The sequence below is a fragment of the Siphateles boraxobius genome, unplaced genomic scaffold (genome assembly GCF_051911475.1).
Source record: "Siphateles boraxobius isolate OS27281-9 unplaced genomic scaffold, OSU_SipBor_1 18, whole genome shotgun sequence".
Lineage (NCBI taxonomy): Eukaryota > Metazoa > Chordata > Actinopteri > Cypriniformes > Leuciscidae > Siphateles > Siphateles boraxobius.
The window spans coordinates 1,666,417-1,688,547 of record NW_027508788.1 but is presented as its reverse complement, the minus strand read 5'-3'; the positions used below and the strand labels follow the sequence as shown (position 1 = coordinate 1,688,547).

General features: G+C 39.6%; 3 protein-coding genes and 1 non-coding gene across 5 annotated transcripts; 3 read left to right on the top strand and 1 right to left on the bottom strand.

The window, feature by feature from the left end:
* The first annotated feature begins 1,021 nt into the window (after nucleotides 1-1,021).
* cyb561a3b (cytochrome b561 family, member A3b) lies at nucleotides 1,022-9,243 on the top strand. Its single transcript, XM_077232799.1, has 6 exons — nucleotides 1,022-1,151; nucleotides 1,638-1,815; nucleotides 7,521-7,723; nucleotides 7,872-8,026; nucleotides 8,243-8,408; nucleotides 8,990-9,243. Exons 1-6 carry the CDS (start codon nucleotides 1,119-1,121, stop codon nucleotides 9,011-9,013), a joined length of 759 nt encoding a protein of 252 aa, XP_077088914.1. The 5' UTR covers nucleotides 1,022-1,118; the 3' UTR covers nucleotides 9,014-9,243.
* Nucleotides 9,244-9,336: 93 nt separating this feature from the next.
* Nucleotides 9,337-9,408, bottom strand: trnaa-ugc (transfer RNA alanine (anticodon UGC)). The gene has a single exon. It is a non-coding gene; the product is annotated as a tRNA-Ala (tRNA).
* A 457-nt stretch (nucleotides 9,409-9,865) lies between these two features.
* LOC143740772 (uncharacterized) lies at nucleotides 9,866-16,840 on the top strand. Its single transcript, XM_077232795.1, has 8 exons — nucleotides 9,866-10,038; nucleotides 11,511-11,709; nucleotides 11,801-11,991; nucleotides 14,404-14,574; nucleotides 14,909-15,067; nucleotides 15,268-15,402; nucleotides 15,543-15,635; nucleotides 15,719-16,840. Exons 1-8 carry the CDS (start codon nucleotides 10,024-10,026, stop codon nucleotides 16,151-16,153), a joined length of 1,398 nt encoding a protein of 465 aa, XP_077088910.1. The 5' UTR covers nucleotides 9,866-10,023; the 3' UTR covers nucleotides 16,154-16,840.
* Nucleotides 16,841-17,301: 461 nt separating this feature from the next.
* On the top strand, nucleotides 17,302-20,529 carry mzt2b (mitotic spindle organizing protein 2B). 2 transcript variants are annotated; one of them, XM_077232796.1, is made up of 5 exons: nucleotides 17,344-17,394; nucleotides 17,759-17,965; nucleotides 18,639-18,790; nucleotides 18,980-19,114; nucleotides 19,852-20,529. In XM_077232796.1, exons 2-5 carry the CDS (start codon nucleotides 17,781-17,783, stop codon nucleotides 20,001-20,003), a joined length of 624 nt encoding a protein of 207 aa, XP_077088911.1. In that variant the 5' UTR covers nucleotides 17,344-17,394; nucleotides 17,759-17,780; the 3' UTR covers nucleotides 20,004-20,529. The 2 variants fall into 2 exon arrangements, with proteins under 2 accessions (XP_077088912.1, XP_077088911.1); XM_077232797.1 differs by lacking the exon at nucleotides 18,980-19,114 and having other exon boundaries at nucleotides 17,302-17,394.
* The last annotated feature ends 1,602 nt before the right edge of the window (nucleotides 20,530-22,131 follow it).

The following is a 22,131-nucleotide window of genomic DNA, read 5'->3' as shown; positions in this document are numbered from 1 at the left end:
TTAAATTTGATAAGTGAGTAAACGGCCAGTGGTTTTTGAATGAAGCAAGCACACTGTCATTCCCTTACATGGGTTGATTTCCTGATAATGACTGGCTGATGAAGGCCACCTAAGAAATTGTACTTTTATTATAATGCATTCATCTCCTTCCTGGACAATGGCAGTCATTTAGTTCATGTCCCTTGTCCAGCGTAGAGAATGCGTGCCATTTAGATAAAGGTTGAGTGAGATTATCAACTCATAAAAGACATATCAAATCATATTTGCATTCTATCAGCTCTCACGATAGCTTGTGTGAAAGAACATCTAGTGTGACGAAAAATTCTGAAGACACGCTTCATCACAGAGTGACACTAACGCCTTTGTGGTGCTTTCACGTCTAAATGACACAGCAAAAAAGGAAATTTGCAATGTGCTCTGTGTCTAGAACTTCAGTGGTAGTGGTATTTGCCATTTTGTTGTGGGTATTTGGTGACGGGTGCTTGTTTAGTACCGGCAATGGCTCCTAAACTCTTTTATACAGGCTTATCTGATTTCTCTAGCTCAGACCTAACCCAGGCTTTCTTGCACCCAAAATAAATAACAAAGGTGAAATATCTTTTGTCCAAAAACTTAAACTGTTCTTTTACAAATTAATCTCTGTGGCTTGAGAACTGAACAAATCATCCTGCTGTTCTTTAGGCCATTGCCTCAGGTACTAAACCATACAAGCACCCGTCACCAAATACCCACAACTATCAAAGCAAATGGCAAATACCACTACCACTGAAGTTCTAAACATTTATATAAATATTTATATATATATAAATTCCGTCAAATAATATATCACAAATGATTGGCACCCATTGATGCTCCATTATATTTATATTTATATTTATATATACACACACATTTATATATATACACACACACACACACATTTATATATTTATATATTTATAAGGTTTGGCACCCTTTGAGGCTCCATTATAGTTATGTAGACATGACACAAGCAGAAATGTTCAAACTTCAAGGAGAATGAGTTAATAGCACGACCATGACTTGCAAAACATCTCTCAAAATTCTGGGGTTGGACACATAAAAGAAAGTCGCAGAGATAAACAGAGGAGAAAATAATTATGTCCATTGAATATCTGGAACATAAAAACACGGTAAGACTATAGGAAATTTAATTTATGTGACTATAACTTAACATTTCAAGAGATTCTATGCTGGATCTTTTGTAGTTACAGAATTAAAGTATAAGCTTATACATTTTTTTGTCACTTAACAGCTTTATCAGACATTCACTTACATATGTATGTCTGTGTTACAGTGTAATTATTTATATATTTAAGTACTGAGTAACAATAATTAACTACATGTACTTACTATATGGTTATGATTAGGTTTAGGGTTAGATTTAAGGTTAGTTCTGTATACTTAAGCACAATTTATAGTAATTTCTATACATGTAACGTAACAAAAACACTGTAAAATAGTGTTACCGACATTTCTGTTGAGGAATAATAAAGATGATATTAAAGATGTCTTTATTGAAGATGATAACCTTAAATAAAGAATTAAATGTATATGTTTTGCTTTGAAGTCATTGTTTTATCCAATCAGTCCAATGTTTCTTTCTGCTTTACACCCAGATGCGTTTGCCTGTGTCTTTCTATCTGCTGAGCGTGCTGCTCGGGTTTTTGTGTGTGATAACCGTGTTTGTGTGGAGTGGGACCTGGAGAGGAGGGTTTGCTTGGGATGGTTCATTTCTGCAGTTTAACTGGCACCCGGTCCTCATGGTGACGAGTCTTGTGGTGTTATATGGAAATGGTGAGAAGAAACCGCTCTCTTTCTGTCTCACATGTAAACACTTTTTCTATTGCTCTCTTGTTTTAATTGCAGACATCTTCTCTTTCCTTTTCTGGTTAATGGTCTTGCTCCACAGACAGTCCCATAAGAAAAAATCACTAATGATTTCTGTTTAATAACGCAATTGTTTCTCCAAGATGGCAGTGAGATTAAATGGAGAGCAACTTGAGATTTGGCTTAAAGAGATAGTTCACAGAAAAAGGATAATTCTTTCGTAATTTAATTTACAACTTAAACTACATGTCATTCCAACCTGTATGACATTCTTTGTTGTGGAAAACGAATTGTGATCTGTCACACACGTCTGACAAAATCAGTGCTGAAGAAGTGCCCTAAGTGTGAGTAATACTTTCCACCACATTTAATGACAAAATGTTAGGTAAATGTGTAATGATATAACAAGGATTTAATAAAAAAAAACACAAACAGCTGTGCTCGTCTCTAACAGACAGTCTTTTAAGCTGCATATGTCATTGTTAATTTGCTATATGAATAGTGAGTGAGCAAAGCTGTTTGTTTGTGAAGCATAGATGTGGAGATGAGGGAGGATAATAATAATAATAATAATAATAATAAGCTTTATTTTCTATAGTGCCTTTAAAAGTAGCATCTCAAAGCTCTTCACAAGAATAGAAACATGATAAAACATACAATTATACAGACAATATATCTAGTTTGTTACGGGTAGCTTTTGAAACCCCGCCCAGCAAAGCATTGCAGTAATCAATGCGAGAAAATACAAAGATGTTAATCAACTTTTCAGCCACTGGGAGTGACAATCTGGCTATATTTTTTAGATTAAAAAATGATGTCTTGACAGTGCTCTGAACATGAGGAACAAATGTTAAATTAGTATCAAATATCACCCCAAATGTTTTAATTTTGTTTGAAATTGAAGTGTAGAACCATCTACCCTGACCAATGGCATGCGATAATTAAACCAGCTGCAGTGCATCGCCGCGCAAGCATATAATGAGCAGAAGGTGCCTCACATCCTTGTTTTTCCGCTAAGGAGCCGGACCTGTGACTCGGCCGTATAGCGGAAGCTCAGCAACTGTGGCGAGGGATCTTACATCTCTGTTCTCAGGGAACGACGGTTACCATACGTAACCGAGACATTCTCCTTCTTCAGTCACTAAGAGTAAGTCTAGACCAGTGGTTCTCAAACCTGTCCTTAAACCATGTGATAATGAGCTGATGAGTTGAATCAGGTGTGTTTGATTAGGGAGACAAAGAAAACGGGCAGTGTTGGTGGTCCTCCAGGACATGTTTGAGAACCACTGGTCTAGACTGACGAATGGGGATGTCTACCAAAACCCTACGGCTGCTGGCCATTCCAGTTCTCCGCTTGAGCCTCTGGCCTGACCGTAGTGTTGGTTAGAAGCAGAGAAGGTCAGTTACTGCTGTTCCGCAAGACCCACTCAGTGTGACTTATTGGATAATGCTGGGAAAGTGTACCCTTGGGGAAGGGAACACTGCAGAAGCCACATCTTACCCCGGAGGGAGGCACTGTGACGGATACACATATGTACTAGCCAAGCAGGGTAGTACAACATATGGCAGTCTCTGGGGTGATTCCAGCCTAGTTATGGGGGGAAAGAACACCAGCAGTGACGACAGAGCCCGAGGAAAGACACAGGCTCGTCCATAGAGGAGCTGATCGTGGAGGAAAACACATATGGGGTCACCGCAGGGACTGCTACATATGGACACCCAGCCTAACACAGGTTCCACAATGCATATGAGTGTAGGCCTGGCGTCAGACGCTCCGCAACGTCTGACTGCCGCAGGGGTGACGGAGGAACTCACAGGGTTAGCCATTTCTGGGGAACACTACTAGAGCAAATATCCGCACATATCCCGCCCATGGGGGAGGTAGTGGCGTAGCAAGCCGATTTTAAGAATGGGTCCCTCGAGTATACGGGAAGATACCGACTCTACACGGAGACTATAGAATCTAGCGAACGTGTTAGGTGTCGCCCAGCCCGCAGCTCTACATATATTTGTCAGCGAGGCTCCTTGAGCCAGCGCCCAGGAGGAAGCAACACTTCTAGTTGAGTGTGCTTGCAACCTCGAACAGGCAAGGCACGCCTTGAGCTTCGTAAGCCAAGGCGATGGCATCCACTATCGAGTTGGCCATCCTCTGCTTGGAGACAGCCTTTGCCTTCTGCTGGCCTCCATAACAGACGAAGAGCTGATCTGAGGTCCTAAAGCTTTGCGTTCTGTCTATGTATAACCGCAAGGAGCGGACGGGACAGAGAAAAGCCAGGGCTGGGTCTGCCTCCTCTGAAGTCAGTGCTTGCAGGTTCATTACCTGGTCCCTGAAAGGAGTGGTAGGAACCTTGGGCACGCATCAAAGCCGGGGTCTCAGGGTAACGAGGCCGGCCAAAATTCTAGGCACAATTCGTCGACCGAAAATGCTTGCAGGTCCCCTACCCTCTTAATGGAAGCCAGAGCAGTCAGGAGCACTGTCTTTAGTGACAGGATCTTTAACTCAGCTGACTGCAGTGGTTAAAAGTGAGGTCTCTGCAGTGCGCTGAGCACACGAGACAGGTCCCAAGATGGTGTAGAGGGGGGGCGAGGAAGATTGAGTCTCCTCGCTCCCCTCAGAAACCTGACGATCAGGTCATGCTTTCCCAATGACTTACCTTCAACTGCATCGTGATGTGCGGCAATAGCGGCAACATACACTTTGAGGGTGGAGGGAGACAGCCTTCGCTCCAACCCATCTTGCAGGAAAGAAAGCATGACTCTGATCAGACATCTTCGGGGGTCTTCCCAGTGGGAAGAACACCATTCAATGAACAGGTTTCACTTCAGAGCATAGAGCCGCCTCGTTGAGGGGGCTCTAGCAGAAGTGATGGTGTCTACAACCGCCTGGGGTAGGTCACCTAGAACCACTGCGTCCCATCCAGGGACCAGACATGGAGTTTCTAGAGGTCTGTACGTGGATGCCATAGAGTGCCTCGTCTCTGAGAAAGCAGATCCTTCCTCAGAGGAATGGACCAAGGAGGTACTTTTGCGAGGAGCATGAGTTCTGGGAACCAGGTCCGGTTGGGCCAATATGGCACAACTAACAAGACCTGCTTGTCGTCCTCCCAGACTTTGCACAGTGTCTGTGCGAGAAGGCTCACTGGGGGAAATGCATACTTGCGTAGGCCCCAGGGGCAGCTGTGCGCCAGTGCATCCATGCCGAGGGTCCCCTCGGTCAGGGAATAAAACAACTGGCAATGGGTCGAGTCCGGAGAGGCAAACAGATCTATCTGAACGGCTCCGAAGAACTCCCATATCAGCTAGACCACCTGGGGATGGAGACCCCACTCTCCCGGAAGCATAGGCTGTCATGAGTGCTCGTCAGCTGCACGATTGAGCACGCCAGGGATGTGAATGGCACGAAGTGACCTCAGATGCTTCAAGACTCATATGAAGCAATGCGAGCAGTGTTACTGCGGCTGCGGATGCCATATGCCATATGCATACGCTGCCCCGCTCTTGATTGTACTCAAGCAGTTCAACACTGACCGGACGCGCTCTGTGAGACATGCTGTCTGGTTGACCTAGTCCAACTCCATACCGAGAAAGGAGATCCTCTTCCCAGGAGGAACGCTTGGAGGTTGGAGGTTATCGCTTGGAGGAACTGGCTCGATCGCGTCCTTCACAAGTAGGACATCGATCTCTGCCCGCAAGACAACCTAACCCTAACCCTGACCTTGGGAGGGTGCCTGGTGAACTGAATCGCATAGCCGAGTCTGATGGTATGGATGAGCCAGCGAGACGGGCAAGGAAGCGCTAGCCAGGCTCCCAGACACCGTGCAAGCGGGACCAACGGGACCACAGACGTACACGGGGTGGAACACAGGGACTCGGCTCGGGAGGCACTGAGGCGGCCCGGAGTGGAGTCTGAGTGTGTTGTGGCACACTTACCTGGTTCCAGGGTGGGGCAGAGAGTTCGTGGAAACGCTTGGTGGCGTCCCAGAGCCACACACTGCTGCCCACTGGTGATGGAAGAGGGGGAAAGGAGTGGCAAGGCATGGGAGCATTGCTCACTGCACTCTTGTGACCCAGAGATGGAAGAAATTTCTCTTATATTTAAAATGTGGCAGAACAGAAACAAAATGAAACATAGGATTCTCCAGCCGGTCCTCCTCCGGGGGAGGGAGAGGGAGAGATCCATAATATAACTGGCCTTTAAAAATAAAATCTACCTGCTCTATGGGAATTTAACATAGGGGTGTCCTGACTTATGCACCCTGTATTTTAAGGAAGAACATTTATTTATTTACGACACGGTAACGAGGTATTGTTCAGGGAAGAAGGAGGTGGGAACCGGCAGACATTCAAATAATTTTAATAATCAAATAAAACAAATACAAAAACAAAAGGAACCGCCAGCAGCCCCTCGCGGACGACTGCTGGCTACACAAAATAAAAACCAAACACATCTAAAACACAGCCTGTTCCTCTCTCGATCATCAACGTCGTCGCTCCTCCTTTAAGCTTCCGCTCCTCCGTGAGAGATACGAGACCGGTGTGCCTCACAGGTGTCGCTCATTAACACTCGCACCACCATTCACAAAGAAAATTGGTTGGATTTTTCCTCATTTTTTTAATTAAGGCATTAAGATCAATTTCCAAATGAAGATGTTTTATTCCTCTTTTTAGTCAACTTTAGCATGGGTGTGTTCACTTATGCTAAACACTGTACTTTATCTGAAGTAATATGTTTTTAATACTTGTTCAAAACAGTGACTTTAGCAAAGTTTGTACTATTTTCTGATTATTTTGATAAATAAAAGAATTACATTTTGTTCAATAAATATAGCCTACTGTCATTAAAATGTTAATATAAAATATATTTTAAAAATACAGAAACAAACTTATTTTAAAAAGTAAATATTCTGAAAGCAGTAGTAGTAACAATAGGAACAATAAATTATATGATATGATATTAATATCATATTTTTTGAATATGATGGTTTCATTATAAATATGGTGATTGATTGTCTCTGAGGTGGACACCCAACTTAATATATGATATTTACCATCTGAATCTAACCATGTCATGAAGTCAGCTGGCTGTTTATTATCATGTTAATTATAAGAAAATGTAAAAGTATGGCATTTGTACCTTTCGCCCCAACAGCAGGGGGCAAAAGGCACAAATGCCATACTTTTACCTATTCTTCCGTTATTGAAAAACTGTTGCTTTAATTAGCTTGGACAACGCTGAAAATCATTAAGAAGACCTTTTTTTCAAAATATATTCAATAATTTTTCTATAATAATTATTTTCTACTTAAATCTACAACATTTTAAAAAACATCAAATATTAGATCAATTTAGCACAGAATCAACTTTGCTGTGATCACGTCAAGGATCAGCCAAATTTCCACATGCATCTTGAAAAGTGAATGTCCTGGAAAGTTTTGTGCCAAAAAAATCAAAGACGTCTTTTACCCCGGTGCGCCTTTAGCCCATTGTACCCTAATATTGTGAAGTATTCTTACAGTTTGAAATAACTGTTTCCTATTTTAATATATTTTAAATGTAAATAATTCCTGTGATGGCAAAGCTGAACTTAGAGCATCATTACTCCAGTCTTTAGTGTCAAATGATCCTCCAAACAAAAAAAATGTTTTGTGTGTGTCTGTCTGTCTCTCTGTTAGCCATTGTCCTGTACCGTGTTCCTCTCACCTGGAGCAGGTGGTGGTGTAAGCTGGCCCATGCAGGGCTGTTGTTCATGGCATTGGTGTTGGCTGTGCTAGGCTTGTGTGCTGCCTTTGATTTTCACAGTGCCAACAACATCCCTCATCTGTATTCATTACACAGCTGGACTGGGATCTCCACAGTGGCTCTATTCACTTTGCAGGTATACCACATAGCCTTATGACTGACTTGTCACAGTATTTTCACTGCTTCATGCTTGGTAAAGCTCCATAAGTATGTTCTGCTCCATCAAATTTCAATGGAATGATGCTTGACATCGTCTCCTCTGCCTTTCTCCTCTGATTGAATAGTGGTTTGTGGGTTTTTGCGCTTTCTTGTTGCCCTGGACCCCTTTGGCTATTAAAGCCCACCTGAAACCTCTCCACATCTGGATGGGCATGGCCATCTTCATCCTGAGTCTCATCAGCAGCCTGTCTGGGATCAATGAGAAACTACTACTGACACTGTGAGTGACAATCCTACAATCACACCCATGTAGCTACAAGAAATGGCTGCAATTTATCTTATTCAGATAAATAATAACTTTTCCCTTTGAACTGTAAGTAGCTTATTATGGTAAAACCACCCATCTAATGATTTTCATTTCATTAATTGTGTGTTTTGCTGACGGCTGAGTTGTTTGTATCTGTTTCAATTTTCCCAACAAATTATGTCTCTGCAGAAACGGGAGAAATGGGAGCAATACAGAACCATATACGGCACTGCCTGCTGAAGCTCTGTTTGCAAACTCATTAGGTGTTTTAGTTGTTATCTTTGGATTGGTAGTGCTGAAAATACTGTCCAATCCGAAATGGAAGAATCCAGAGTTTGAGAATGAAACTGACAGGGTGAGTATGATACAAAATTTAATTATAAGAATAGACACACTAAGTGTTTTTTTTTTGTGTGTGTTTTTTTTTCATTTGAAGGAAATTTTTACTTTATTCAGCAAGAATGCATTGGATTGATCACAAGTGGGGGCAAAGACATTTATGGTGTTACAAAAGATTTATATTTCAAATAAATGCTTTCTTTTTGATGAATAAATGATTTCTTTTATTAAAGAATCATGAAAAAGGTATCATGGTTTCCACAAAATATTAATCAACACAACTGCTTTCAGCATTTCATCACCAAATCAACATATTAGAATGATTTCTAAAGGATCCTGTGACACTGAAGACTTGAGTAATGATGCTAAAAATACAGCTTTGCCATCACAGCAGATCATGTTTTAAAATATATTAAAATAGAAAACATTATCAGCATTATCTTACAGATGAAAACATTTGCCCGGTAGTGTATATTAGTTTTCTGCATTTAATAAATTTTATTTCTTTTGTAAAAATTTACATTTGTTACATTAAAACCTTAAGTGCTGAACAGAGAGGTTATGGCTGATTTTTTTTCTTTTTAATTTCATTTGTAGCCTTTGCTGACAGATGCCAGATGACGATTGGAGTAAACAAGATAAAAGAAGAAACAAACTTTGGGTCACAATTATACAAATCACGTTTTGATTACTCAGTGGCAGCTGATTGGTTTTATGTCCTGTTCATCTACTCATCCAAAACATCTGAATGCCAATCGATTGACATGTAACCTTATCAATGTTAGAGGCCGACCTCTTGTGGTTAGCAAAGAAATTGCAAGTAAAAAATCAATAAATTAACTAGCTTACTATATACGTGTTTTATGTTACATTTTTCATGTTAAGGATTTTTTATTGTAAAGTTGTTGAACTGTATGGTACTGTACTGTAGTCCTGAGGAAAAGTGGAGATGCCGGGGATTGAACCCGGGGCCTCATACATGCAAAGCATGCGCTCTACCACTGAGCTACATCCCCTTGTGAGACATTTAGGTGTAAGCTGTTATAATAGCTTTGTAGAAGACCATCTATGAAATTAGATATTGTTTTTAACACATACAAAAAATGTGATATTGCTACTTTAGGAAAACATTTTGTCTAGCTAAATTTTAAAAAACCTTCATAACTATATTCTACTAATTCGTTAAAATAATATGAATGAATTGTGAATTTTATAATAAGTAAAGTTACAGGAATGCAATAATTTAGATAAGATAATTAACGCGTCAGGTTGCATTCCATATTTGTAGATAGTTAATATGATGGATTTTTCATCTTATACGAGTGTACGTATAGCCTTCATTGTGGTGGCACTGACATCCCTTACTCGTCGTTTACGGCGCTGATTGGTTTAAAATTCCACCTAAGCTGATAGTGGCCAATGAAAATAATTTACGTTGAGTTCTAATAATGACATATCGTCATTTTGTTGATCGGTGCTATGTGCCTAGAAACTCGCAGGTGAATGTGTGTACACGCAGATGACGAACAACACACAAGCGATCTGAAATGGGATGTTTCATAGGCTAAAGACTACGACAAACGCCGGGCGGACAGCTGAATTTGAAGCGGATTTTTTTCTACATTAAAGGAATGTCCACTTTTGTGGTGAGTGAATGTTTAAACGTAAAATGCCGTGGTTTGTGTATTAGCTTGCTAAAGTTGTTAGCTTGATTAACTTGAGTGTGCAAAATCTGCGTGCAGCTTTTAACTTTCTGGACAATTGTGATTCAGTACAGTAGTCCGAAGATTTGGATTATCAACCTGGTAACTTTATCGTTTTATAACTACCCATTATTTTATTTAAGTAGTTGCAGGCCTTATGAAAAATATATAATACGGTTAGTGATGTATTAGGCCAATTTAATCATATGTATTACATCTACAACATGTACATGAATAATAGCATTTTGCAAACACGAGTTTTTTGGAGTACCTTAGATCGTGGTTGTAATAATTTCTCTTATTGTTGATAAACTTGCCGCCGGGCCAAGTTTCATTGATTTTCGGCGGCAATGCTTAAGATTGCCACAAGGGGCTCTTACAGAAATTCATATTAAAACAATATGTGACATATTTGCAATTCACTTAAATAACCAGTAGATACATTTTTTATGTTGATTCAGTTTAAACGAAATAATCAGTTTGTGGAAGTTTTTATGTGTGCAGTACAGGAGGTAACAGATTTCAGTAAGCTCTAATGATGTGTTGTCAGATTTGGTGCCCCTGCTGTAAATCTGCAGATGTTCACATCAGAGCAAAATGCCTTCTAGGATATACAATACAGAAGTTTAGACATCGCCAAAATGAACTTGAGAAGCATTACATACAGGCTATATGATAATAATAGTATTGATGATAATACTATAATGTAAAGTAAACATTTAAACTCTGTAGCGCCTGGATGGACGGGATCATTTTATGCATGTCATTTTATTAATCTGATGCCTCATTTTAATTTAATTAATTAAAATTTGATCCATAAATAGCAATCAGGCTTTTATTCGCATATAAACATTCATCAACTCATGTTATCATAAACGGAAGCTCAAGCATGTTCGCTAGACATGCGAGAACCAATGAGGTTTGTTCTTGTGCGTCAAGCAGGTTCGGTTGACCTTCTGTTAATGTTTGCTGATCAATGTTTATATGTGAATAAAAGCCTAAATTAAATCTGTTCAGCGTATAAATCGACCGTGTCTTTCTAAACTTTTGAAGTGTCAAAATGGTAGTTGCGTGGACTGTCAATAGAGGGACAGAAATCTTTCAGATTTCATTTAAAATATCCTAATTTGTGTTGTGAAGATGAACTAAAGTCTTATGGGTTTGGATCGACATGAGGATGAGTAAATTATGACAGAATTACATTTTTGGGTGAAATAACCCTTTATTGTACAGCGACCTCCATATACAGATTTCTGCCAGTTAGAACAAAATAAAAATTACTTCTTTATGTATTTTTTTTTAAGTATGCCAGCCCTAAACCGCTGTCAGCACAGTAATAGGTGTACTTATTCAATATATACAATGTCTCTTTTAGAGTTGCATTCACAAGGCTGAATCTGCAATTGTTTTTCTAGGCCCATCCCTCGGTTCGTGTCAGAGGAACAGAACACGCATACACACCTGTGCTGTGTCAGGATGAGAAGTGTTTAGGGCAGGAGAAAGGAGTGCACATGCACTGCCCCCTCTGTTCTGTGGCCGAGGCTTACCAAGATCCCATCATCCTGCGAGCTCACTTCCGCATCAAACACGTGGACAAAGGCATTGATTTTGCAGGTGAGGAACATGGAATAGACTCAAAATTTAGCTTTTATGACTGATGCTCTTTGAAATCAGTCTCTCTCTTACACTTATTTTTTATGGACAGGCTTGAAGGTGCTGCGCTGCTGTATCCATTGTGAGATTGTGGGAACTATTAAAGGAGAAAAGAGGTTTAAAGGTGCTCATTGGCACTGTTACCGCTGTAGAAATGGTTTCAACAGGCGGGACGAGGCCATCAAACACTACAAAACACACTTCCGAAATCCCCACACCACATTCCAGATCCAAGTCACTCAGGTAAAGGTGGATAACATCGGGCTAAAGGTACATTCACACCAATAACGATAACTATAAAGATAACTGTATACGCTTATTTCACGCAGCCGTTATTTTGAAATCAAAAGCGAGGCTCTGGTGGGAAGAAAACCGGAAGTGTCGCCTTTAATCACAGGAGATCGTGAATGCGATGGTGTATTGTTGTGTTTAATGTAGAAATGAGTTATTCTAAAACTGTACATACATGTCTTTCATACTTTAGACTATATACAGTACAGTGAATTAATTTATAAAAAAAAATATTTTTTTATATATAATTCAGAAAGTAAAAAAAGAAGCAGAAACGAACTATATGCACATCCTATGTTGGATATTAACATCCAATAGTGTAAATCACGGCAGCAGCTTCAGGTTGGTAGTCCAAGGCATTTTTGTTTATCTTTACTTCCGGGGGTTCTTCCCACCGGAGCCTCACTTTCGATTTCAAAATGGTGGCTGCATGAAATCAGCGTATTGGCGACCACACCAATGCATGGTTATGTTCTGTTTTTAATAAGTGCACACTACAGGTCCTTCTCAAAAAATTAGCATATTGTGATAAAGTTCATTATTTTCCATAATGTAATGATAAAAATTAAACTTTCATATATTTTAGATTCATTGCACACCAACTGAAATATTTCAGGTCTTTTATTGTTTTAATGCTGATGATTTTGGCATACAGCTCATGAAAACCCAAAATTCCTATCTCAAAAAATTAGCATATCATGTAAAGGTTCTCTAAACGAGCTATTAACCTAATCATCTGAATCAACTAATTAACTCTAAACACCTGCAAAAGATTCCTGAGGCTTTTAAAAACTCCCAGCCTGTTTCATTACTCAAAACCGCAATCATGGGTAAGACTGCCGACCTGACTGCTGTCCAGAAGGCCATCATTGACACCCTCAAGCAAGAGGGTAAGACACAGAAAGACATTTCTGAACAAATAGGCTGTTCCCAGAGTGCTGTATCAAGGCACCTCAGCAGGAAGTCTGTGGGAAGGAAAAAGTGTGGCAAAAAACGCTGCACAACGAGAAGAGGTGACCGGACCCTGAGGAAGATTGTGGAGAAGGACCGATTCCAGACCTTAGGGGACCTGCGGAAGCAGTGGACTGAGTCTGGAGTAGAAACATCCAGAGCCCCCGTGCACAGGCGTGTGCAGGAAATGGGCTACAGGTGCCGCATTCCCCAGGTCAAGCCACTTTTGAACCAGAAACAGCGGCAGAAGTGCCTGACCTGGGCTACAGATAAGCAGCACTGGAGTACCCACAGTAAGTGATGGTCTGGGGTGCCATGTTAGCTGCTGGTATTGGTCCACTGTGTTTTATCAAGGGCAGGGTCAATGCAGCTAACTATCAGGAGATTTTGGAGCACTTCATGCTTCCATCTGCTGAAAAGCTTTATGGAGATGAAGATTTCATTTTTCAGCACGACCTGGCACCTGCTCACAGTGCCAAAACCACTGGTAAATGGTTTACTGACCATGGTATTACTGTGCTCAATTGGCCTGCCAACTCTCCTGACCTGAACCCCATAGAGAATCTGTGGGATATTGTGAAGAGAAAGTTGAGAGACGCAAGACCCAACACTCTGGATGAGCTTAAGGCCGCTATCGAAGCATCCTGGGCCTCCATAACACCTCAGCAGTGCCACAGGCTGATTGCGTCCATGCCACGCCGCAATTTCTTTCTGTGTCTTACCCTCTTGCTTGAGGGTGTCAATAATGGCCTTCTGGACAGCAGTCAGGTCGGCAGTCTTACCCATGATTGCGGTTTTGAGTAATGAAACAGGCTGGGAGTTTTTAAAAGCCTCAGGAATCTTTTGCAGGTGTTTAGAGTTAATTAGTTGATTCAGATGATTAGGTTAATTGCTCGTTTAGAGAACCTTTTCATGATATGCTAATTTTTTGAGATAGGAATTTTGGGTTTTCATGAGCTGTATGCCAAAATCATCAGCATTAAAACAATAAAAGACCTGAAATATTTCAGTTGGTGTGCAATGAATCTAAAATATATGAAAGTTTAATTTTTATCATTACATTATGGAAAATAATGAACTTTATCACAATATGCAATTTTTTTGAGAAGGACCTGTATAGTTATATTGTCTGCAACTTTGAATGCTCAAGCTCTTTAAATTCCCGTGGATTCTGATTGGCTGATGCTTTTATCATTCATCTGCTGAAAAAAAGAAAGTTCTTAGTGATTCCAATGATATCATTCCTCTCCGTCATTAACGTAATAGTTGTGGTGTTGACTTGCCTATTTTTTCATCAAATTCTAATATTTTTTTTAAGGTTATAGTTATCGTCCTTTGAGTGAACAGCCTTTTTTTTCGCATTGGATCGTTTTTTTTTTTAACCCAAAAATGTCTGCACGATTCATCTCCCAGAATGTGAACTGCCGACAGTATTATGGGGAGAGCTCAGAGGCTCATGGTAAAGCATATGAAGGGCTGGCAGTGAGTCTTGGACCAGGTGGAGATGGCACAAGCATTGGATCCATATTAACTCAGCCCATCCTGACCAGTGGCACTGAAACCCTATTGACTGTGGAGCCAAAGGTAGACTATCCAAGTTTTATTTTGGGCATTTCATTAAAGGGAACCTATTATGCTCTTTTTCAAAGTCTTCATTTTGGTTTTGGGGTCCCTTTTTTGTGATTGCCTTGGGCGGGCCGGGAATTATTCAAATACATTTGATTATTGATACAGGGAAAAACTCCAATTGGAGTGCGTTTGTGCTTTTTTTTTTTTTTTTTTTTTACTTTGCAGACCTTTTTCAAGCTCAAAAAGCTTAAAATGAAGTTTAAAGGCATAGTAGGACCCTTTTAACAAGTGTGAACCTCTTAGTGTTTGATTTGAAATATTGTTGTTGACCTTTCCTTTGTGTTTGAAGGAAGACGGTGATAGAAATGGGATCCCACTGGGTGCTGAGGAGGAGGTGGGGTCTTCCCAGAATTCATCTGATGGGACACAGACTCTTGTTCTTATGGACCCTGATGGACAGGGAAACAGTGTGATCTATGACATGGCTACTGGTATCATTACTGAACAGGTCATTGTTTTATGGTATTTAATGATGAATGCTCCGTGAAAAAAAAAACTTCTAATAGAAAATGGTAATTCGATTTGTCCATTTATCTATCATTATTGAGGCAGCTAGATGTTTTTCAAGGGGGGGGGGGGGGGGGGGGGGGGTTAGTATGGTTTTTTTTAAGTAGAAGTGATCTAAAAGCTTTGTTACTGTAATTTCAGGACGCAGAAGGTTTGGAACAGACCCTGCTACAGAAACGACTCCTGGAGCTCCACCAGCAGATTGACACACTCCGTCAGGAGAAAGAGAATATGGAGAAGACACTACAAGCTGAGATTAAACGGCTCAAAGAACAGGTATACCTGCAAAAAGTTTAAAGTTTATATTTAGCCTTTTTTTGTAAAATGTCATTTTTCACTTTCATTAAAGTTATATTCTATGTTTATTTTTTTTCTCTATATAGTCTTCTTTTGCATTTCTTCTATTTTACTTTTAGGTTGCAAGTCTGGTTCAATCTAATGTTAGGATGTTTGAGGAACTGCAAGCATATCAATGTCCAGATCACAGCCAGCAGAAGGTGGCCAAGCTTGTAAGTGTTCAGAATGTATTGGCTTGGGCTAATTCAAATTGATATTTCTCCTGGGGAAAACTGTCTTACTTTTCTATTGTTAGATGGAAAACCTTGAAGCGCAGCACAAGGAGCTCCTGCAGGCCCAGTTGGCCTCGCTCAGGAGAGAGATCCTGTCAGGAGCAGATAACATGCCAATCAATGGCCACAAGGGTGCACTGCAGCTCAATGTGGTTCTAGAAGAGCCACAAACTGAAGCTATCAGTGGCACTTTAACAGGACTGGAGGATATGGATGTACAATTACAAACTGAGCAGCATGAGGCACTAAGACCCACAGAGCTCGAACTAGTGCCAACCCATACAATGCCCTGTTTGGAGAGCCCCGGCTTTACCTTAGATTTGCCGAACGCTGGCTTGACTACATCTAAGGTTTTAGAGGATAAACAGGAAGTGTCATTGTCCCTTGTGTCGTCTAAGAAGCGCAGCGCAGCGGATGACTCAGACACAGTTGAAAGCAAAGTACAAAGAGTCAGCTGAGAATGACTTGACATTAGAAACACTCGTCTCCATTCCTTTTTCTCAATGCTTTTAAAATTTGCTGTTACCTTAGCCTCACATTTCCAGCTCAAAAATGATGTCTGTATTCTGTAAATTGACATAATATACATATACATTCCCATGATGCAATATTTTGACCTTAAATCTCCTTTCCATGCTTATACTAAATGCTGCTTTGGCATTGGCAAGGCTTTTTGATGGACTCATATGCTCTTGTCACTCAAAAAATTTCCGCATTGAATTTCAGTTTATTTCTGTTGTTCTTTGAGCATAAATAGAAGCATGTTACTGATCTTGAATTCATAAACATTTTGTGATGAACTGTGGAAAAATGTTTTATGTTGTTAGGTTGATAAATCTTGATGGTCTTGTCGGCATGACAGTACATTGTTATCCTACTCTGGCTTTTCATATTCACTTTCAATCCAATACTTGCTTCTTTTATCGAGTTAAACTGTTAAATTGTTCAACCGGTGCATTATTTACTATGCGTTGGCAACTGTTACTTTTCGTAGCGCTGATCAAGATGGAACAGATTGTGTTTAAACGTAAAACGCATTTTATAATTTGTACGTAGATTGATGTTGTATATGTCAGGTTTCATTATGTTATAATGTTTAGTATATGAATGTATCTACTGAGATAACCATAGTTCTGGGATTTGAATGCGGCTCGTGGAGGATTCAGGGATTTTCTGAACTTTTACTTTTTTGCATTCAGCGAATGACCATTATCAGTATGACACTGGGTAACAAATGGGCAGCAGATGCATTTATACATGTCAAAATAATTAATTTTTTCTCTCTCCCACTCTTTTTACGGTTTATTTTCAATTCAGTGGCTTTGAAATATTCTCAGTGTCGTAAATTATCACCAAATGCCACCTCCGTGCTGTTGACCTATCACAGTCCTATATTACCTCTTAATTTTGTACTTTTTTTAATCCTATCTTTTATGTTATGGTTTTCTTTAATTATCTTTAATTTTATGGTTTAAAATTAAATTATTTAAACAATTATTCGTCCTACTGCACAGGTTAAAATTTCGAATGAATGCTCAATGGGGGAAATTAGTTTTCTGACCCACCAAGCGCCCCCTGGAGGAAGACAACCGCCAACGCCTTCTCCAGACCTGACGGTGGCAGTACATGCTGGTTGGCGTTATCAAACAAGAAAAAGAAAAATACCGGGGGAAGGACTCGGGCATTTCATTAGTACGCTGTGAGTATTATATTATACTTTAACGTCTGATTTAATACCCAAACAACATTTCGGTGTATAATATAAACAGGAAGGGAACTGGAATATGTACTTATCGAAATCAGTATGTAACTAATGTTGCAACTACTAGGCTGTTATACGTGCACAATATCTTTGTATAAAGCTTGTTGTTTTTGTGCAACATTTATAATAATGTATTATTATTCAAAGATCATTTACCAAGGCAAGGCACCCCACGCATCACAAATACATTTCACGAGAGGAGATAAGTGTTTTCAGCGGAACTTACAGAATCTGTAAGATGTGACAGGAATGTGCGCTTGTTTTTTTCATTGCTGTAAGTGTGGTTTCATGTGTTTTATAGCGTTTAACGTTAGGTGGTGCATATGTCACAGTCAGCACAGCCCGGGACGATGCCCACAGCCCCGGATTCCCCCTCTCTGAGCGTCTCTGTCAGCGGGAACGTGCAGAAATACAGCATCAAGAAGAAAAAGGTCTTAAATGCGGAGGAGACTGAGCTGTTCGAGCTCACTCAGGCTGCTGGGATTGTCATTGATCAAGAGGTGTTTAAGTGAGTCACAAGATCAAACGGATAGTGCCAATATGGTTCTTTTAAGGGAAAGTTCACCCAAAAATGAAAATTCTGTAATCGTTTACTCACCCTCAAGCAGAAACGCACAACAAAATAATTAAAACTTGAACTAAAATGAAAACTATAAAAATAACAAATTCAAGATATTAATAAAAATGACAATACTGTTGTTAACGATGTAATTAGCAATTATGAACTACCTATATTTAAGCTAATGAACTTTAAGACAACGTAGAATTGTTAGTTAATAGAAATATTACCTTATTGAACACTGTCATCTTTAATTCCATTGCTGATGCCACTCCATAAAAACAATATGAACATTATCCCCCGGTTTCACAGACAAGGCTTAAATACATGTTCGAGCTGTTTTAACTGAAAGCAACTTGCACTGACATATCTTAAAATATCTCAGTGCCATTGATTTGTCTCAAGATGCATACTGGTAATGTTTTTTTCTAAGGCACATTTATAAATGCTACTTAAATGCCCTAATTAAACTAAGGCCTAATCGAAGTCCTGTCTATGAAACCGAGCCTTTGCATCTGTAATAAAATCTCTGAGACACATAACCTCTTTTAATGAGTTTGCACTTTTTGTCTGTTAATGTGTCTCTCGAGATTCTAAACGAACTCTTCTCGCTCTACTACAGGATCATAGTGGACCTGTTGAAGATGAACGTTGCTCCTCTGGCAGTCTTTCAGACCCTAAAGACCATGTGTGCGGGGCAGAAGGTCTCTGAAGCGTCCACCGGTGACACGTCCACAGCGTCCCACACCACCGCAGCACCTTCAGACTCTAGAGGTGAGTGGTACACATGTAAACAGACCAAAGCATAATGTGCCACAGTATTACATGAGCTGGAAAATAGGTGATGTCCAACACAAAACAACATCTCTGCTGTTCTGGTTGTAGTTTTAAACTCCGACTCTGATCACTTTCTCTGTGTTTTGTGCTAGCATTGTTTAATTGAATCTGTGTGACTTCCTTTAGAAGAAGAATGTGTGGTCTCAGGAAAAAGCTCTAAAACTGCAGCCCCTCCCTCTGCACCGGTGTCCCGCCCACCTAGGGGAGGGGCTAAGATAGTGGTCTACGGCACGGGTGACACAAGCGCTCCTATCTCTCAAGGTTTTTCTTCTCTCTGTCTTTTAGCTTGGAACCTTCATCCTTTTTTTTATTCCGGTGTTTGCAAGTTCAAGGTCTTCTCTTGACTTCCATGAACTATTGCAGCGCATTTCTCATGCTGACATAACTAATTCCTGCCTCAGCTTCATAGTGCCGTATATATGTTCTCATTCTCATGCCTCGCCGATTGTGCCTGTGATTTGTGGGCTCGATGCTCCGAATATGGGGGTGAAATGCCCCAGATCGGCTTCCTTCATGTGTCAATTGGACTCTCTGACTCTCATCCGGCTATAAAGTCCTCTGGTTCTCATGGTAAATGAATGTCTGTTAATGGCGTGTGTCGAATGTGACACTGTAATGCACTAGTAAACCAGCATCCTGCAAAATTGTCTGCCACCAACTTTGAAAAGCATGCATGTGACTGTCAACTTCATAAACGGGTGGTGTTTGCACGTTTTTTCCACTTCATCACTAATGTCTACCCTCATTACAACTGTAAACCATCTTGGATAGGTGTCGTCTAATTATCATTATAATGTCCTATAATGTCCCTAACTCTACTCTATCATTCTTTGTTACCAAAGAAGTCTTTCAAAGTAACAAAAGTCAAAATTCATGATTTATGATGGTGTTCCTCCACAAAGGTTTTGTTGCGATTTCTGACTCAAAATGATAGAGCCTGTCACATGAATATGTTTTAATTATATTAACATGCGTTTCTTCTGTGTGTATTTGTGCAGTGCGCAGTAAAACAAGTTCAGGGCAAGGGGAGAAATCAGCGAGAGACGGTTCTAGCCAGCGAGTGCCACGGCAGGTCAGTGCCACCAGGGGGCAGAAGAGCGCCAAGAGCTCTGGCAGCAGCAGCTCGTCTTCTCAGCTCACCTCCAACTGAAGTTCTTCACCAATTAAACGACACATACTAAACTCGCTTGAATTCCATTACTATGTTCTGTTGAAGAAGGTTCCTGTACGATTGGCAGAAACTTTTTCACTGTAAACAAAAAGTTGTCATTTTAGGCATCTCCTTGGGGATGTCTTTTGTGTTGTCTGAAAAACACTTGCTTTGCATCAAATTTGCATCTCGCCCATGGAGACTGTAGCTGAAGCACTTGTATGGAATTTTGTATGCCAGTTTAGTTTACACTTTCACACCAAGACAATTTGAAGAAAACAAAGAAAATCTTTTTCCATCTTTAAACCTTCCTCTTCTGAAATTCAGTAGCTTTGAGGCTGCTGTGAACCAGATCTGTTTTAAGTTGTTCTTGTGTAAGACACTTTAAATGTCTTGATAGACTGTGATGAGATGGAAGTTAGTCATTATTTTCATTTGTGAAAAGTGCTGATTTTTACATTATTTTTCTTTTAGCCAATATTTTCCAAGTACATCTCTGCATTTTTGAGTAAAAATATAAAACAATGATTGTATTTTACACGTTAATTCTTTACGTGATGTAGGCTAGTACTGTTAGTATAGGCCTACACTCAAAAAAAAATTCATTGGATGAACTCAATTAAGTTGTGGGCAGGATTTCCATCCAATAAATATATGTAGCCCCAACTCAAACTGAGTACATCCATTCAACAGAATGTAAATTAGTTAACCTAACTCATTTGTATCAAATAGATGCAAAAGAATATAAATGAGTGACTTGATTAACTTATTTCTATCAAATACTTATTACTAACCAGACTGACTTTATTTCTGTCAGATGTCTACAAAAGTTTTATTGAAAATTAACAGGGGTTTATAACTATGTTTTCCATTTAAAGTTACCATAACAGTGATTAGTGTTTCCATTAGTTGGGCTCTTAACTCTTATTATATCTATTGTCTTTTTAGGCTGCTGTGACAGTGTGTTTGTTAAACACATTTGGAGCAGCAAAGTAAGCTAAAGTGAGATCAGCTGATGATGGTTACCTGTTGATGGTTTTATAATCATTATGAAACAGAATGATTTACTGAGGTTTTTATAATCTAACCATTAGGAATATTATAACACTAAGTTTGAAGACTTTAACCAACATGAGCACAAAAAGTCTGTTTCTGATGACACACACAGACATCAACAATCAGCGTATGAATCTCAACAATGGTGACAATCAAAAGTACTTTGCTGCAATGCATGCTGGGTACCACCATAGTACAAAACTCCCAGCATGCATTGCAACATGAATGAATTATGCAGCTGAACTGTCCTATAATTTTGTTTGATTCTAAATATTTGCTTTTATTTTTTGCTGTTGTGTTTGTTGTGAATTAGTAGCTTTTCAGTGATGTTCTGAATTAATCTGTTTATCTAAATATTTGTGATTGTCACCATTGTTGAGATTCATACGCTGATTGTTGATGTCTGTGTGTGTCATCAGAAACTGATTTTTTGTGCTCATGTTCGTTAAAGTTTTCGAACTTATTGTTATAATAATGCTTGATCTCATGCTGCAGTATCAAGGTTTGTTGTGAAAAAAACATAATTGTTAGATTAAAATACCTCAGTGAATCAGTCTGGTTCATGATGATTATAAAACCATCAACCATTAACCATCATCAGCTGATCTCATTTCACTTTAGCTTTCTTTGCTGCTCCAAATGTGTTTAACAAACACACTGTCACAGCAGCAAAAAAAGACAATAGATATAATAAGAGTTAAGAGCCCAACTAATTGAATCATTGATCACTGTTATGGTGACTTCAAATGGAAAACATAGAGTTAAACCCCTGTTAATTCTCAATAAAACATTTGTAGACGCCTGACAGAAATAAAGTCATTCTGGTTAGTGATAAGTATTTGTTAAAAATAAGCTAGCCTCTCTCGTTTATATTCTTTTGCATCTATTTATTACAAATGAGTTAGGCTAACTGATTTACATTCTGTTGAATGGATGTACTCAGATTGAGTTGGGGCTACATATATTTATTGGATGGAAATCCTGCCCACAACTTAATTGAGTTCATCCAATGAATATTTTTTTTGAGTGGAGCTATTAATAATTTTTTAGTTAAACCAATTAAATATATTTA

Bases quoted from the DNA above. Each gene is read 5' to 3' on its own strand.
- LOC143740772 (XM_077232795.1), top strand. The intron at 11,710-11,800 runs GTGAGGAACATG...TTTTATGGACAG, and splicing joins CAAAGGCATTGATTTTGCAG to GCTTGAAGGTGCTGCGCTGC. The intron at 11,992-14,403 runs GTAAAGGTGGAT...TTCATCTCCCAG, and splicing joins TCCAGATCCAAGTCACTCAG to AATGTGAACTGCCGACAGTA.
- cyb561a3b (XM_077232799.1), top strand. From the start codon at position 1,119: ATGTCCATTGAATATCTGGAACATAAAAACACG. The intron at 8,027-8,242 runs GTGAGTGACAAT...ATGTCTCTGCAG, and splicing joins GAGAAACTACTACTGACACT to AAACGGGAGAAATGGGAGCA. The intron at 8,409-8,989 runs GTGAGTATGATA...TTTCATTTGTAG, and splicing joins TTGAGAATGAAACTGACAGG to CCTTTGCTGACAGATGCCAG.
- mzt2b (XM_077232796.1), top strand. From the start codon at position 17,781: ATGTCACAGTCAGCACAGCCCGGGACGATGCCCACAGCCCCGGATTCC. The intron at 17,966-18,638 runs GTGAGTCACAAG...GCTCTACTACAG, and splicing joins ATTGATCAAGAGGTGTTTAA to GATCATAGTGGACCTGTTGA. The intron at 19,115-19,851 runs GTTTTTCTTCTC...GTATTTGTGCAG, and splicing joins AAGCGCTCCTATCTCTCAAG to TGCGCAGTAAAACAAGTTCA.